The 16,104-nt window shown below is 50.6% G+C and overlaps 1 protein-coding gene across 1 annotated transcript; it reads right to left on the bottom strand.

Moving 5' to 3' along the window:
• Positions 1 to 607: 607 nt before the first annotated feature.
• On the bottom strand, positions 608 to 10,189 carry Leprotl1 (leptin receptor overlapping transcript like 1). The gene is made up of 4 exons (XM_048330674.1): positions 10,040 to 10,189; positions 4,996 to 5,071; positions 1,891 to 2,077; positions 608 to 1,175 (listed from the first exon to the last, which is right to left on the bottom strand). The coding sequence occupies exons 1-4, from the start codon at positions 10,053 to 10,055 to the stop codon at positions 1,059 to 1,061; spliced, it is 396 nt and encodes a 131-aa protein (XP_048186631.1). The 5' UTR covers positions 10,056 to 10,189; the 3' UTR covers positions 608 to 1,058.
• Positions 10,190 to 16,104: the final 5,915 nt, after the last annotated feature.

Here is a 16,104-nt window from a genome sequence, read left to right on the forward strand (position 1 = left end):
TGCAGGTGAGTCAAACATTTCTATGCATTATTAAACTATGTCTGATAAGTTCTTTTACTTAATATATACAACAAACAAAATAAGTTAAAAGGAGGAAGCAGAGGAAAATTTCCTGGTATACATGATGCAATATACAAAGCTCCCTCATTTAGTCACTCTATATATATCCATTTCCCTATGGCAAAATGTCAAAGGCTGACAGAAGTTTCAAAGTTCTACTTATAAATACAAACAGCATCCAAACAACGGAATTTCAACATTTCTTCCCACTCTGCAACTCACTCTACTTTTGACTGTAATGAGCATAAATAAAAACTATCTTAAAAATCTGTTTTTACAACCTAGCCTTGAAGTTTAACATATTCTAACCATTAGGAAGAAGAGCACTCTTTTGTAGCAATTCCATGAAATAGCTTTCTATTCAGAAAACACCTGTCTATTAGTAAAACCAGCATCCCTTACGGAGGGTCTGGGCATTAATACTTGGCCCCTTTGAGGTATAATAAACGCAGCTATATTTGCACTGAGTAGATAGTCCACAAAGTATGCCAAAAGTCTGCATGTGTGTATAAAATTGGGAGTGATATCATCCTAACTGATTGAAAACTTATTTTTATATATTTCATAATAATGGAGATTAATTTGGAGAAAATACATACTTTAGCCCAGCTAGGCAGCCAGAAGAATTCTCAATGTCTAAACCAATGCCAATGGTTATAACATTCAGAAAATGTTTAACATTGCATAATTGATTAAAAAAGGAAAGTGAGCAGGAGAAACACATAAATATTTTAAGATTCAGCAGGACACCACAGAAGCATACAATAGCTAAGTGTGAAATCAATCAAGCTTTTCCAAAAGAGAAAATCCTTTTAATCCTTCAGCAAGTCTCTGTGAAAATAGTACGCATACAATAACAGTGAGGAGGGAGTACCTAGAATACCACCCCCCCCCAGGCTTGCGCTACACCGGTGGCACTGCTGCCCCTTCTCATGCCAGCATCGTGGCCAGCTGTGGACAGCAAGTCCACGTGACAATAGTTCAGTGACTCCTTTTGTTCACCACTGCTGCCAGCTGAAGTCATCATTGCTTCCGAAGACCAAGAAAAAGCCTAGTATAGTTGCAAAGATGACTGTGTTTCCTGTGAGAACAAGTGCGCAGGCTCCCCAGGCAATCTGCGGAAATACGGGAAACACAGTCAGCAGACTGATGAAAGACAAAAGGGAGACGAAAAGCAAATCAAGGTTCTATTTACATACTAATAGTAATCTAAAACAAATATGCCTCACCATTATGTTCATGGTAATAAACAGGTATTTTTATATGGCTGTTTTGTTTTTTTTTAAGCCTTTGGTTGCTTAAAGAAAGACAAGTTGTAAGAGGTAAATATTCAAAAAGCTTAACTTCTGGAATAGGATGATACAGTATAGAACTCTACAACTTACTGCTTATAAAGAAATTTCCTCTCTTATTGAACCCAAAGATCTCTCTAGAGAAGAGATAGAATGTAAAACACAGCGATGGAAAGCACTTATGTGCGTTCTTTTCCAAGGGCGGGGGAGCGGGTGCCTTTCCCACACTGGACGGACGGCCTCTGCGTCCCTTCTGCCTCTCCAGAAGTGAAGGTGAGCCTACAAGTTCTCCTCTTTCACACTCTGCAGATCCGCAGAGGCGTGAACACGCCCTGTGCACACACCTCATGTACTTCCTGTTTCACGGGGCAGGCTGATAGCTGCCGGCACAGGGTGCTAATTCTTACAGGTAGGGAGGTGGTTAGCCAGCCAACTGCCATCACAGACTCAAGGTTCTCCTATGGGATTTTTATTACTTACCAAAAAATTTAACACAGTCTAATACAGAAATCATTCACACAAAAACAGACTCACTCACCAAGTGTGCTCTGGCAAGTATGATAGGAAGTCCAAAAGCTGAGACCACAATGCCTGTTGTGAGAAAGATGGCAAGTTCCTTACAAGCATTACTCATCCCATCCGTGTCATCCACCAACCTTCTTGCTATGCAGTAGGGAGTAGGTGAAAGGATGTAAAAGAAGAGAACAAAGAGGGGCCAGTATGTGCTAGAAAAGAAAGGTAAGTTAATGTACTTTTTGCCGTCCATGTTACTTCCCTACACACAAAAATATGCTTCTGTTTTTAAGGAAGAAAAGACGACTGCAAGGCACAAACACACTGTAAAACGCTGTAAAACTAAGAAACATTTAAAGTTATATTATCCCTGCAATCAATTATGATACAGTACTCACTTTTTCTAATAGTAAAAGAATCAAGTTGGAATCGAGGCCTAAAACTAATGTTCCCCCACCCCTATTTTAGGGAGAACGGAAATACTAACATAATAACTCTTACAATCCAGGACTCATGCCTTTGACACTCAGCCTTAGTATAAAGCTGAAGCATCTCCAAGCTTGCCTATGCTACTAGAAACTCCCAAAAGGCTGAAATCAAAATATGAAAACAGAAATGCTGCAAAAATAGATGGCTTTTAGTCTATTAGTGAACTTCTATCGTGTCAATGTCATTTCCTGCTTTTGGTAAGTACAATTACATAAGATGTCATGACTGGGGGAAGCTTCATGAAAGGCACAGGGGCCTCTGCATGACTGACCATCTATTTCCAAAAGAAAAGCTCAAAATGAATAGATGGCCTTCAGAATGACTAATTCTGACACGTCAGAAATCATCACAGTGGAGATTTCTCATATCTAGGAGCTTATGATAAGTTAAAGATCCTAAACATTTAACTACAAAAATGAGAAGTGGAATAGATGCTTAAGAAAACAAACTTCACACATGAAAAAAGTACTTAATGTAAAAACTAAAATCGTCCCTGGTTTTTTTTTTTGCCAGTCCTGGGGCCTTGGACTCAAGAGCCTGAGCACTGTCCCTGGCTTCTTTTCGCTCAAGGCTAGCACTCTACCACTTCAGCCACAGCACCACTTTTAGCCTTTTCTTTATATGGTGCTGAGGAATCAAACCCAGGGCTTCATGTATATGAAGCAAGTGCTCTACCACTACACTCCCGGCTCCTTCCCTGCTTTCTTGTCTCCACCCTCCTAGGGAGCCCCTTAGGCTCCACTCCATAATTCCATACAGAACATAAAAAGGTGTGTCATGAAACTTTTTATCTTGAACATCTTTTATGTAACAGCCTTCATAGCGCTTTCTCACTCCTTACAGCTTCCTAGTATTTCCGCTGATGGATATGCCATAACTTCTTCATTTTTCTTTTAATAGTTATTGAATCAATGATTTTCCTTTTATGCCATTATAAACAAGGCTGCCATGAATAGCTAGATGCTCCCTCAACTACACATATCTTTGTAAACATCTGCAAGTGGACTTGTATTAGAAAATCTAAGAATTGGGATACTACAAGATACAAACTGGTCTCCGAGAAAATCATTTCAAATTCCCACTGCCCTAGGGGCTGGGGATATGGCCTAGTGGCAAAGAGTGCCTGCCTCATATACATGAGGCCCTGGGTTCGATTCTCCAGCACCACATATACAGAAAATGGCCAGAAGTGGCACTGTGGCTCAAGTGGCAGAGTGCTAGCCTTGAGCAAAAAGAAGCCAGGGACAGTGCTCAGGCCCTGAGTCCAAGCCCCAGGACTGCCCCCCCCCCCCAAAAAAAAATTCCCACTGCCCTGCTCCACAATAGCAGGTAGCAACACAGGTCTGTGAGTATCCTGTATCTCTGTCAGTAGATTTCATTAAATGTAGAGCAAAGTTGAGTCTATTTTCATGTGCTTATTTGTAATGTGTAGCACTCTTTGTTTTGGGTCCTGGGGGGCTTGAACTCAGGGCCTGGGGCTGTCCCTGAGCTTTTGTGCTCAATGTCATTTAAACAACAAGCTCCACTTCTGGGTTTTGCAGCAATTAATTGGAGAAGAGTTCATGGACTTTCCTTCCCAGGCTGGTTTGAACTCTGATCCTCAAATCTCAGCCTCCAGAGTTGCTAGGATTACGTGTGAGTCACCACCCCTGGCTTGTTGTCTTTTTCTTATTAATTTATCTAAATATTAATTTTAAACCTGGCAGAGTGGCATATATATGCCCGTAATCCCTCCTATTGAGGTGGGACAACTGCAAGACCCTAGCTCATGTGTATACGCACGCGTGCGCACACGTGCGCGCACACACACGCTCTAGCCTAAGGAGAGTAACTGGCTACATTATTTTCTTTAGTCAATTGTGTTTTGGGTCTGTCATGGTATTTATTTTCTTGTATTGCATTTTACCAATAGGTGTTTTAACACTACAGCAGAGCTGGGCCACCATGTTGCTATTTTTCCATTGACTTGACAGCAGTCAAAAAGCAAATCAAAGCCCCAAATCTTTTTTGTCGGTCGTGGGTCTTGAACTCTGGGCCTGGCTGCTGTCCCTGAGCTCTTCAGCTGAAGGCTAGCACTCTATCACTTGAGCCACAGCACCACTTCTGGTTTTCTGGTGGCTAATTGAAGAGTCTCATGGACGTTCCTGGCGGGGCTGGCTTTGAGTTGCGATCCTCAGACCTGAGCCTCCTGGGTAGCGAGGATGACAGGGGTGAGCCAGGGGCACACAGCCCCAAATCTTTTTGTGTCTAGATTTTCTAATACCTTTACAAATAAATTTAAAGTGATAATAAAAAAGAAAAAGTCTGTTTGGTTAGTGAAGAGTTTTCTGCACTTTACAGTAGAAGACGATATTTTCCAAGTTTTACAAGTAGAAAATTTTACTTTTTTTTTTTTTTTTTTTGGCCAGTCCTAGGCCGTGAACTCAGGGCTGAGCACTGTCCCTGGCTTCTTCTTGCTCAAGGCTAGCACTCTGCCACCTGAGCCACAGCGCCACTTCTGGCCTTTTTCTGTATATGTGGTGCTGGGGAATCAAACCCAGGGCCTCATGTATACGAGGCAAGCACTCTTGTCACTAGGCCATATCCCCAGCCCCAGAAAAATTTACTCTTTAACAATCAAAAAGACAAAAACTTTATGTACCTGTATATTGGTAGGGCACATCCAAGCATCAAAAACATCAGCCCAATTGCTCCTCCAAAGGACAAACTAATCAAAGCTGAAAAGCAAATAAAATCCAATAGATATATCAATTAAGCTATGTTAACATTATTTTGTTAATATTAGATTTGAATATTACGTATAATCCCACAAGTCTCCCCCTAAACCTAAACATATTAAAAGTGAGCTGCCTTTTTAGCACCAGTTATATGGTTTCAGAATAAGTCTTCTTTGGCATCTTTAAGGCAAAAGGAAATGATACGGGCTCTGCCTCATTCCTAATCTGAAAATCAAAATCTACAGCGTCCCCAAATCTGAAACCCTGACAGCAAAGACTTGATGTCAGGAGACCATCCCATGCCATGCAACTGTTTCAGGCACAAAACAGTTTTTTCAAAACACTGTTTAAAATTACCGTGAGGGTATGAGAATGTATTAAGGTGTAGGAGACATCACAGAACTCTGAGTTTAGACTGGGTTCGATCCCTGTCTCGAGACCAGGGAAGTGCTGAGTTAACAGTTTGCTTCCTTCAGATTCAAACAGGTTCTGAGCGGGCCTTTCCCCCCTCCCCTGATGCAGGCCAGACCGCAGGGCCCCCCCCCCCTGCTCCCCACCCTTCAGTCCTCTTGTCTTTCCCAGGCTCCCTATCCACGTGGCCCCTGCACGGACGGGTTTGCTCCTTCTACCTTGGACAGGCTCCCATCCATGCAGGAAATATTGATGGACGCCAAACACTTAGCAGGCCTGGCCGCTCACTCACCCAGCGGTGTCCTTGCCCACCCCGCTCTCCTCCCGCAGAGCTCCCTTCTTCGGTGTGACGTTTCCTGAATCCCCACACGAGACCAAGTCCTCTTTTCTCCTTTTATTTCTCCCTTCCTTCTTCATCACCCCTCCCCCTTCTCAAATGTGTGATACAAGCTGTTCTTGCTACTAGAGACTGTAACAAAATAAACCTCTCCCCTCCCTTTTTTTGATGCTAGTCTTGGGGCTGGAACTCAGTCTGTGTGCTGTCCTTGAGCTTTTGTGCTTAAAGCCAGAGCTCTACTACTCCAGCCATACATTCATTCCCAGCTTTTTAACTGGAGGTAAGAATCTCATCATCTTGGGGCTAGGAACATGGCCTAGTGGCAAGAGTGCTCGCCTTGTATACATGAAGCCCTGGGTTCGATTCCCAAGCACCACATATACAGAAAACGGCCAGAAGTGGCGCTGTGGCTCAAGTGGCAGAGTGCTGGCCTTGCGCAAAAAGAAGCCAGGGACAGTGCTCACACCGTGTCCAAGGCCCCGGGACTGGTAACAACAACAACAAAAAAGAATCTTTACTCCCCAGGCTGACTTTGAACCTGGATCCTCAGATCTGACTCCTGAATGGCTAGGATTAGGTGTGAGCCATGTTACAGCTTTTGTTCTCATGGTATCTAGTAAGGGAATAAAATAATTTAGAAAATTCAGGCGCCAGTGGTTTATGAGTGCAATTCTAACTACTCAGGAGGCTGAAAGCTGCCCCTCCCCCCAAAAAAAAGAGTCCTTGAGACCCCATTTCCAGCTCACAAGCAAAATGCCAGGCTGGAGGTATGGCTCAATTTGTAAAGTCCTAGTTATTAAGGAAAAAGGAAAGTGAGGGTTTATAATCCTGAGTTCAAACCCTGGTACCCAGAAAGAGACAGGAGCGGTAGGGAGCAAGCAAATGAGAAAAAAAAATCAGGCAGGATGAGGGACGGGAAGGCACGTGCACGGTGCCCTGGGAAGGCCTCACTGATGGAGGAGGAGACTGGGCAGAGCTCTGGAGGAAGCGGGTAACTCGTAGGCGAGACGGCCCTCCGGGGCAGCATTCCAAGCAGAAGCCCTCTGTTGCATGTAGCTCCCGACTCAGTTATGGTGATTTCAATTTCATTCTGATTTGGACTTGTCTTTCCTTCTCCAACTGTTTATGAGAGCAGGGAGCAACTTTCTCTATTGTTGATGCTCCACCTCCCAGATCTTAACACTTAGTAACCAACGCTGGGAGAATGAATGTAGCAGAGTAGAAACAGCCGAGAAAGAGGCAGCACCATGTCCTAGTCTCTGCAGCTACTGCAGCCAGTCTATATAATTAATTTCAGGTTCTGGCCTCTATAAAATCAGAGGCAATCTGAAAGCCAAGCAATTCTCTAAACATGTACTATTAAAAGATAGTGAAGGTAACAAATGATCCCTACTTTTGCCAAACAACTAAGCTCACTACTACATAGTAACAACTTGTTTAAAGGACAGGCACAATATGGAGACAAAATAAATGTAGCAAAGCTCACACAGAAAAGCTAGCTTTCTTTATAGACATCTTGCCACATAATTACTGGGTGTAAATTCAGAGTAAGTAAATCTTATTTTAAAGAGAGCTGGACATTTGTAACTTAGCTCAAGGCCATGTGTTAGGCTACAAACAACCACCTGTACTATTTTTATGTATTTCTTCCAACTGGCAGTAATTTCTGGGCCCAGAATAAAACTCCATAAAAATAATTATCTTCCCCCAAAGGAATCACTGTTACCTGTGTGTTGTGACATGAAATTTTGTAACTTTGTGCTTCTCACATTAAAACAAATGAGGAGAAAGTTGCATATAAGCAAGGGCTGCCCTCTGAGAGGAGACTGAGAAAAGATTTTAAGTTACACCGAAAAAAGTCCCCAAAAAGATGTTTGTGGTAAGGCAATTAGCCTTAGAGCTTTGATGCTATCTGAGAAGTAGCTTTATGGTAGAGAATAGCATTTATATTCTTATCAAAAAGGAAAGTCTCAATTTTGGGGGGGCATACTCTTAAAAATTATTGGAAAGCTAGGTGGGGTAGTACACATCAGTGATCACAGTTTTCAGGAGGCTGAGGCAGGAGGATTGCAAATTCAAGATTAGCTTGAATAACAAGACCCTGTCTCAATGAGAGAAAGAAAAAGAAGATGGATTCTTAAATACAGACAAACACAGGGGACTAAAAATAGATAAGGTTCAGGTATCAAAACCCAATTTTAAACATAAGATTATTTTATTACAACTACAGGGAATTTTAATACTGAATGGAAATTATTAATGCATTTATATGTATCTAGGATCCAATTCCCTTTGAATGTAGTTGTATAAAGTAAGGTCCTGGAACTGTTTGGAAAATCAAGATAATACTTCTGGATGATACTTCTATTTATTCCACACTCATATTAAAAAGATGGTCACAATTTAATGTGATAGCTTGTTTCTTAGTCATAACAGATAAGAAAGCCAATGCAATTAAACAAGTCACTTAAAAGGATTCTCAAAACTTGTAAAGTTTCTTAGGTCTTATGAAATCAGCAAGTAAGCTATTATTGTCTTAAATGACACACCAAGGAGGTAAGGATTTATGCTGTAATTAAGTGATGTAATATTTGGAAGACAAAACTTGGGTGAGTCTGATTTCTAATCCCAAAGCTCATAGCCAGGGATGGAACAACCCAATTATCCAGTAAAATTCTCTAGAGACAAAGTACTGGGTTCTGTTGATGATAAGGAAATTGGAGTAGAAGGGGCTATGAAGTCCTCCACCTGGGGATGAGGAGAAAAGAAGAGCGTCTGTGATCAAGTGATGGGCAGTGGCCTGTGATTACAGCAACCCTCCTTCACACACAGCATGCCATGAAAAGCAACCCTCACCTCACTGAAACCCTACCGGGAATCAAGAATGAAAGCGCATCTCCCCCGGAGACGCTTTCCACCCGACTAACGGTTGCTTAGGGTTTGGGGAAATAAATTTAAAACATCGAGTCTCCTGAGTGTGACACTGGGAAAAAGAGAAATAAAAAAGGCTGAGGGCCGGCGGGGGAAAACAGACAGCATCCTCAGAGCAAACACAAACCACGGCAGTCACGACAGGGGTCCCCGAAGCTCCGGGGGCCAGGTTTTGGGGGGGGGGGGGCGACATTGTTTTCAGAGAGTGAAGGTAAACCACGGGGCCGCCGTGACCCTGGGAAGGAGGCCCCGGTGAGGCTGCCGTCGGGGGGGGGGGAGGCCCCGGTGAGGCTGCCGTCGGGGGGGGGGAGGCCCCGGTGAGGCTGCCGTGGGGGGGGGGGGAGGCCCCGGTGAGGCTGCCGTCGGGGGCGGGGGAGGCCCCGGTGAGGCTGCCGTCGGGGGCGGGGAGGCCCCGGCTGAGGCTGCCGTCCGGGGGGGGGGGGGGGGGAGGCCCCGGTGAGGCTGCCGTCGGGGGGCGGGGGAGGCCCCGGTGAGGCTGCCGTCGTGGGGGGGGAGGCCCCGGTGAGGCTGCCGTCGGGGGGGGGGGAGGGCCCCGGTGAGGCTGCCGTCCGGGGGGGGGGGAGGCCCCGGTGAGGCTGCCGTCGGGGGGGGGGGAGGCCCCGGTGAGGCTGCCGTGGGGGGGGGGGGGAGGTCCACCCACCGAGGGCCGTCCCTCACACACGGGCTCGCTTTCCCGGGGTGCGGGCCCGTTCGCTCTCCAGAGCAAAGGGGTCCGGGGAGCCGGGCGGGGTGGCCTTCGCCAGGGAAGCCGGGACCGGCGCGACCCTCCCTCCCTCCCCGCTTTCCGAGGAGAACGGGGGGGGGGAGGGGACGAGCGAGCGACCTGGATCCTCGGTGACGGGGGCGGCCGTGGGGGGCTGCGCCCGGGGGGGGGCACGGAGGCGGCCGTGGGGGGGGGGCACTGCGCCCGGGGGGGTCACGGAGGCGGCCGTGGGGGGGGGCTGCGCCCGGGGGGGGGCACGGAGCGCCCGCGGTCCCGCCCCCAGGCGTGCGGCCCGGCGGCCTCGACCCCGTCCGTCCCCGTCCCCGCCGGCCCGGCCCGGGCGCCCCGCACGCCGCCGCCCCCCCCACCCCGGGGTCGGTCCCGGGGCTTGCGGTGTGTGCGGGGGTGGGGAGGGCGGGCGGTGGGGAGCGGCGGGGTCGGGGGGGCGCGTCGCCCCGCGCGCGGCGGGCCCGGGGAGGCGGCGGCGTGCGCAGCCCGCGGGGTCCCTCCGCCCGCGCCCCCCGCCCCCCGCCCCCCGGCGGCCGGCCCCGCGCCCCGCGCCCACCTTTGATGCCAGCCATGGCGGTGACGTCGCTCCAGCCTCCACGACCCGGGCGGCGGCGGCGGGCGGGGGCGCGGCCCGGAGACTGGAGACGCGCGGCGGCGGCGGCGTCCAGACATCACCCGGAAGTGCGCGACGCAGCGGCACTTCCGGCGGGCGCGGGGGGGGGGCGGGGGCGCGCGGCCTCCTCAGGGCCCCGACGGCGGCCGGCGGGGGCTCCCCGGGCCTCAGCCCCTCCCGGCCTCCGTCCCCCCCCGGCCTCAGCCCCTCCCGGCCTCCGTCCCCCCCCGGGCCTCAGCCCCCACCCGGCCTCCGCCCCCCCCGGGCCTCAGCCCCCACCCGGCCTCCGCCCCCCCCGGCCTCCGCCCCCCCCGGGCCTCCGCCCCCCCCCCGGGCCTCAGCCCCACCCGGCCTCCGTCCCCCCCGGGCCTCAGCCCCCACCCGGCCTCCGTCCCCCCCGGGCCTCAGCCCCCACCCGGCCTCCGCCCCCCCCGGGCCTCCGCCCCCCCCCGGGCCTCCGCCCCCCCGGGCCTCCGCCCCCCGGGCCTCCGCCCCCCCCCCCCCCGGGCCTCAGCCCCACCCGGCCTCCGTCCCCCCCGGCCTCAGCCCCCACCCGGCCTCCGCCCCCCCCCGGGCCTCAGCCCCCACCCGGCCTCCGCCCCCCCCCCCGGGCCTCAGCCCCCACCCGGCCTCCGTCCCCCCCGGGCCTCAGCCCCCACCCGGCCTCCGCCCCCCCGGGCCTCAGCCCCCACCCGGCCTCCGCCCCCCCCCCCGGGCCTCAGCCCCCACCCGGCCTCCGTCCCCCCGGGCCTCAGCCCCCACCCGGCCTCCGCCCCCCTCGGGCCTCCGCCCCCCCCCGGGCCTCCGCCCCCCCCGGGCCTCCGCCCCCCCCCGGGCCTCCGCCCCCCCCGGGCCTCCGCCCCCCCCGGGCCTCCGCCCCCCCGGGCCTCCGCCCCCCCCCCCCGGGCCTCCGCACACCGGGCCTTCGCCCCCCCCCGGGCCTCCGCCCCCCCCCCCCGCCTCCGCCCTCCCCGGCCTCCGCACACCGGGCCTCCGCCCCCCCCCGGGCCCTCCGCCCCCCGCCCCCCCCCCCCCCCCCCCCCCGCCTCCGCACACCGGGCCTCCGCTCTCCCCGGGCCTCTCCCCCCCCTCGGAAGGTAACATCAGCTCGTGCTCTGTGAGGACTCGCGACCACCTTCCCGTGCGCCCCGGGGGGGACGACTGCGGGGGGCCGGCGCGGGAAGCGCCCCGCCGGGAGCGGCAGGAACCGAGCCCAATCCACTGCCACCAGCCACGCTTGAGGGAGGGGTGTGAGTGTGTGTGAGTGTGTGTGGTGTCAGGTCCCCGGGAGGGGTGTGAGTGTGTGTGAGTGTGTGTGTGTGAGTGTGTGTGGTGTCAGGCCCCCGGAGGGGTGTGAGTGTGTGTGTGGTCAGCTCAGGCCCCGGGAGGTGTGTGTGTGGTGTGTGTGGTGTCAGGCCCCCGGGAGGGATGTGAGTGTGTGTGAGTGTGTGTGGTGTCAGGCCCCCGGGAGGGGATGTGAGTGTGTGTGAGTGTGTGTGGTGTCAGGCCCCGGGAGGGATGTGAGTGTGTGTGAGTGTGTGTGGTGTCAGGCCCCCGGGAGGGTGTGAGTGTGAGTGTGTGTGGGTCAGGCCCCCGGGAGGGGTGTGAGTGTGAGTGTGTGTGTGTGGTCAGCTCAGGCCCCCGGGAGGGGTGTGAGTGTGAGTGTGTGTGTGTGGTCAGCTCAGCCCCCCCCCTCTTTCCCTTGAGGCAGCTCTGCACCCCACCTCCACGCTGCTCGCATTTCCTAGCGCGTCCTTCACACCGCGTCTCCCACTGCTTACCGTCTCTGCGAGTCCCCGCCTTCCCTGCCCTTCCCCGCCCGGCCCTTGCACGCCGTGCATCACTCTCAGCGGAACGCATGGATCCTCCCGGGCCTGACTGCTTCCTGGTGCTTTTCCCTCCTGTTCTGAGGGGTTGTATAAGAACGTGGAATAACTGTTTTGTTTTTCCCCCTGTCAAGTTGTCTTTTTTTTGGCCAGTCCTGGGCCTTGGACTCAGGACCTGAGCACTGTCCCTGGCTTCTTCCCGCTCAAGGCTAGCACTCTACAACCTGAGCCACAGCGCCACTTCTGGCCGTTTTCTGTTTATGTGGTGCTGGGGAATCGAACCCAGTGCCTCATGGATACGAGGCAAGCACTCTTGCCACTAGGCCATGTTCCCAGCCCCTCAAGTTGTCTTTTGTCCACTCAGTTGGCAGGACTCGGCTACTGAATCTCAGGCGGCAGAGGAAGCTTTTCTCCTTTCCTATGCTAGGCGAAAACTTGACTTCACAAGTCCAGTGTAGGCCTTTGATTAGGAACAGACAGGGAACCTTGTTCTCTTAAAGGCCAGGCAATGGAAGGATCACTAAGGTATGGCAACTAAGGGAAAATGCCGACGTGAGGATGAGGGGTGTGTGTGTGTGTGTGTGGTGTGCGCGCGTGTGTGTGCATGCACTAGGTGGGGGAACCAGGCCCAGGAGCCTGGTGTGTTGACGAGAGGAGAGGAGGAACCGATTGGATTGCTCCGGGTTGGCCAGGGGCCTGTCCGGGAAGTCCTGTTTCTTTCTCCAAGCTAGGCAGATCTTTTGAAGGGTTTTCAAAGGAGACCGGTGGAGGTAAGGGACATACGACTTGGGTTTTTGAATCTTTTCAGTCATCCTCCTTTGGTAAACTGACATAAATGACTGTGTTGAATAGATGTTGAGAAGTCACATTTCCAACATGCTTTTAACAGGGCTGTTGCAAGCTTAAGGCATTGCCCACTTTGTTTCCTTTCACTATTTGTAAGGTTAACTCAACACGTGCTTAGAAACCATATCACTGTTTTTGAGGCTTAATGCCTCAAATCTAGAGTTTTTTTTTTTAAGTTTATTCGTGTCAGTGCCAAAGGTTCTACCATCACCTTCCTATACCACAAAAGGTATTTCCACTTAAGGCTATGTGAGCAACACCACAGGCACACTGGAATGAGTGCCTGGAATGAGTACGGGGTAGACAGCACCCATGCACTTCCAGGTCCCTGCAGCCGTTCCACGCGCCCTTCTCCTCAGCCAGCTGAACGGAGTGGGAAGGTGCCTTGCTTTGAACTTGCTTCCAAAAGCGTCTTTGGAAATCCCATCCCCAGTGCCACAGTGTGGAGAGGTGGGGCCAATGTTTAGGCCATGAGGGCTCTATCCTCACAAATAGACTAACGACCTTTATGCACAGATTTTTGTTTTTTCTTACTCTTTTCTGATGATCCCTTCAGCATGTTCTGGTGCAGCAAGGTAGGTAGCTCTCACCACAAAGCAGCTCTTGGACTTCTCAGCCTTCAGAAGTGGAAGAAAGAATCTCTTCTTCAGAAATTACTCAGTCCATGGTATCATTATAACATAGAATCCCTGTAAAAGTCAATGATTTCATCCTAAAGGTTGCTGTAATACATTTGCTTATTTTGTTCTGTGGTGTTCCATCCTTTTTTTTTTTTTTTTTTTTTTTTTTTTTTGCCAGTCCTGGGCCTTGGACTCAGGGCCTGAGCACTGTCCCTGGCTTCTTCCCGCTCAAGGCTAGCACTCTGCCGCTTGAGCCACAGCACCGCTTCTGGCCGTTTTCTGTATATGTGGTGCTGGGGAATCGAACCTAGGGCCTCGTGTATCCGAGGCAGGCACTCTTGCCACTAGGCCATATCCCCAGCCCCGGTGTTCCATCCTTAAAGCAAGGGTGAGGGCTGGGAATGTGGCTTAGTGGTAGAGTACTTGCCTAGCACCCTGGGTTTGATTCCTCAGTACTAAACAGAAAAAGCCAGAAATGGTGCTGTGGCTCAAGTGGTACAGTACTATCCTTGAGCAAAAAAAGCTCAGAGACAGCGCCCCGGTCTTGAGTTCAAGCCCTAGGACTGGCAAAAAAAAAAAAAAAAAAAAAAAAAAAAAAAAAGCAGGGATGATTAGGGGACAGTCCAGTGGTAGAAAGTGATAGATTCTCATCTCAAGGCTCATGGCTTGGTTCTCATGAAAGGTCCCATTTTTTGAAGCCTTTTTAACCTTTTGGTGTAATAGATTTTGTCCATCATGAGCCTTGAACTCGGCCTAGGAGCTGTCCCTCAGCTTTCAGCTCAAGACTAGTGCTCTATCACTTAAGTCACAACACTACTTCCATTTTTTCTGGTGGTTAATTGGAGATGAGAGCTTCACAGACTTTCCCGCCTAGGCTGGCTTTGAACTGTGATCCTCAGATCACAGCCTCCTGATTAGCTAGGATTACAGGCATGAGCCACTGGTGCCCAGCAATAATTTTTTTAAAGCCTTTGTAAGGGTGAAAAAGTGCAGCAGTGGAACTCACTGGACATTGATGAAAGTGAACTGTACAACTTGTGGGTGGAGACAGGAGGGAGATACTGAGAGAGAATGGGGGAACAGAAGGCACTGTATGAAAGGAAATGTACTTATTACCTGACTCATGTGATTGTAATCTCTGTATATCATCTCTATAATAACAATTAAGAAATCCTTTCTAGAGGAGGCTTCCACAAGTCTCAGTAGTTAAATGGTAGCCACTAATATCTTTGGAGTGCAATGTGTTAAGCGAGAGAGAGAGAGAGAGAGAGAGAGAGAGAGAGAGAGAGAGAGAGAGCCAGTACTGGTACTGAGGCTTGAACTCGGGGACCCAGGTTTGGCCCGTTAGCTTTTTTGTTCGAGGTTTGAGGCTCTACCACTGAGCCACAGCTCTACTTTTGGATTTTTGTTGGTTAATTGGAGATAAAAGTCTCATGGACTTTCCTGTACAGGCTGGCTTCAAACTTCGATCCTCAGATCTCAGCCTTCTGAGTAGCTAGGATTACAGGGGTGAGCCACCAGCACTTGGCTCCCTAAGCTTTTTTGTTGAAGAATAGTGCTGTATTACTTGAGCTGCAGCTCTACGTCTGCCTTTTTGGTGGTTAATTGGAGATAAGAGTCCCAGACTTTCCTACCTGGGCTGGCTTTGACTGTGATCCTCAAGTCTCAGCTTCCTAAGCAGCTAGGATTATAGGTGTGAGCAACTGGTACCAGGCGTGACATTATTTTCAATTAGCATACATTAGTTGTAAAAGGGGGAGTTTTCTTGTGATATTTCAATATGCACCTAGGATGTATTTGATTCACTATGCACCCTGGGTTGTTGTGGAACTGCATGGCCTCCAACCTCTTTTCCCCACATCCTGGGATTATAGGCATGCAGCACCCCATATAGCACATCTGTTCTCATGGCCTTAAATGCATTTTTATATTAACACTATAACTGCAAATTCACCTTAGCTTTGAACTTTAGGTTTGCATACCCGATGTCTATATGACGTGTCTACCATTCACCTCAAATACCAAGAACAGAATTCTCTACCATCTCTACAGTATTCTAAGTCCCCACTCAAGTGCTCCTCGTGTTTCTTTCACTCATCTCTTAATTTACTTTGTTGCCGTTGTGCTGCTTCCTTTGCCTCTCCCACGTCCCCCGTTTTGTTTTATTCATTGCTATATACAAACCGGATGGGTAGCACAGTGCCGGGGAACACAGAGGGCTAGTTGGTGAATGACTGTTCCTCAACTTGCGAAGTGAGTCTTTTTCGTCCCCGTTCTCTGACCCAAGGCCGGTCTCATTTTCTTCACATTTTTTTGATTGACATCCAGGGGGTTTCACTTTGGTGTCTATGTATGCGTACCATGTTCCTTGATCAGACTCATCCCCCTCAACCACCCCCTCTCACCCCCCCTTCCCACCAATCTCAACAGGTTTCAGACAGGCTTCACCGCCAACATTTTGCTGTTCAAATTTTATTTTCCTCCAAGGACTTCTTGCGCCTCTGTTTCTTGCTTCCTGTGTTACTTCAGTGTAAGCTGCCTGTATACAGGGACACTGTCTGTATCCTCCACACCTAAATCAGTCCCTGGAGTGGAGCTTGGAGAGCTGTTTTCCCTGACTGGTTTTTTATTCAAGTTCTATGGTCTCCCCTAGACCTTTCCTCGTCCGCTTCCCACGACTTCTGAGTATAATAAGGACGCACTTGAAGGGCTCTGA

This window comes from Perognathus longimembris, chromosome 21 (genome assembly GCF_023159225.1).
Source record: "Perognathus longimembris pacificus isolate PPM17 chromosome 21, ASM2315922v1, whole genome shotgun sequence".
Taxonomy (NCBI): domain Eukaryota; kingdom Metazoa; phylum Chordata; class Mammalia; order Rodentia; family Heteromyidae; genus Perognathus; species Perognathus longimembris.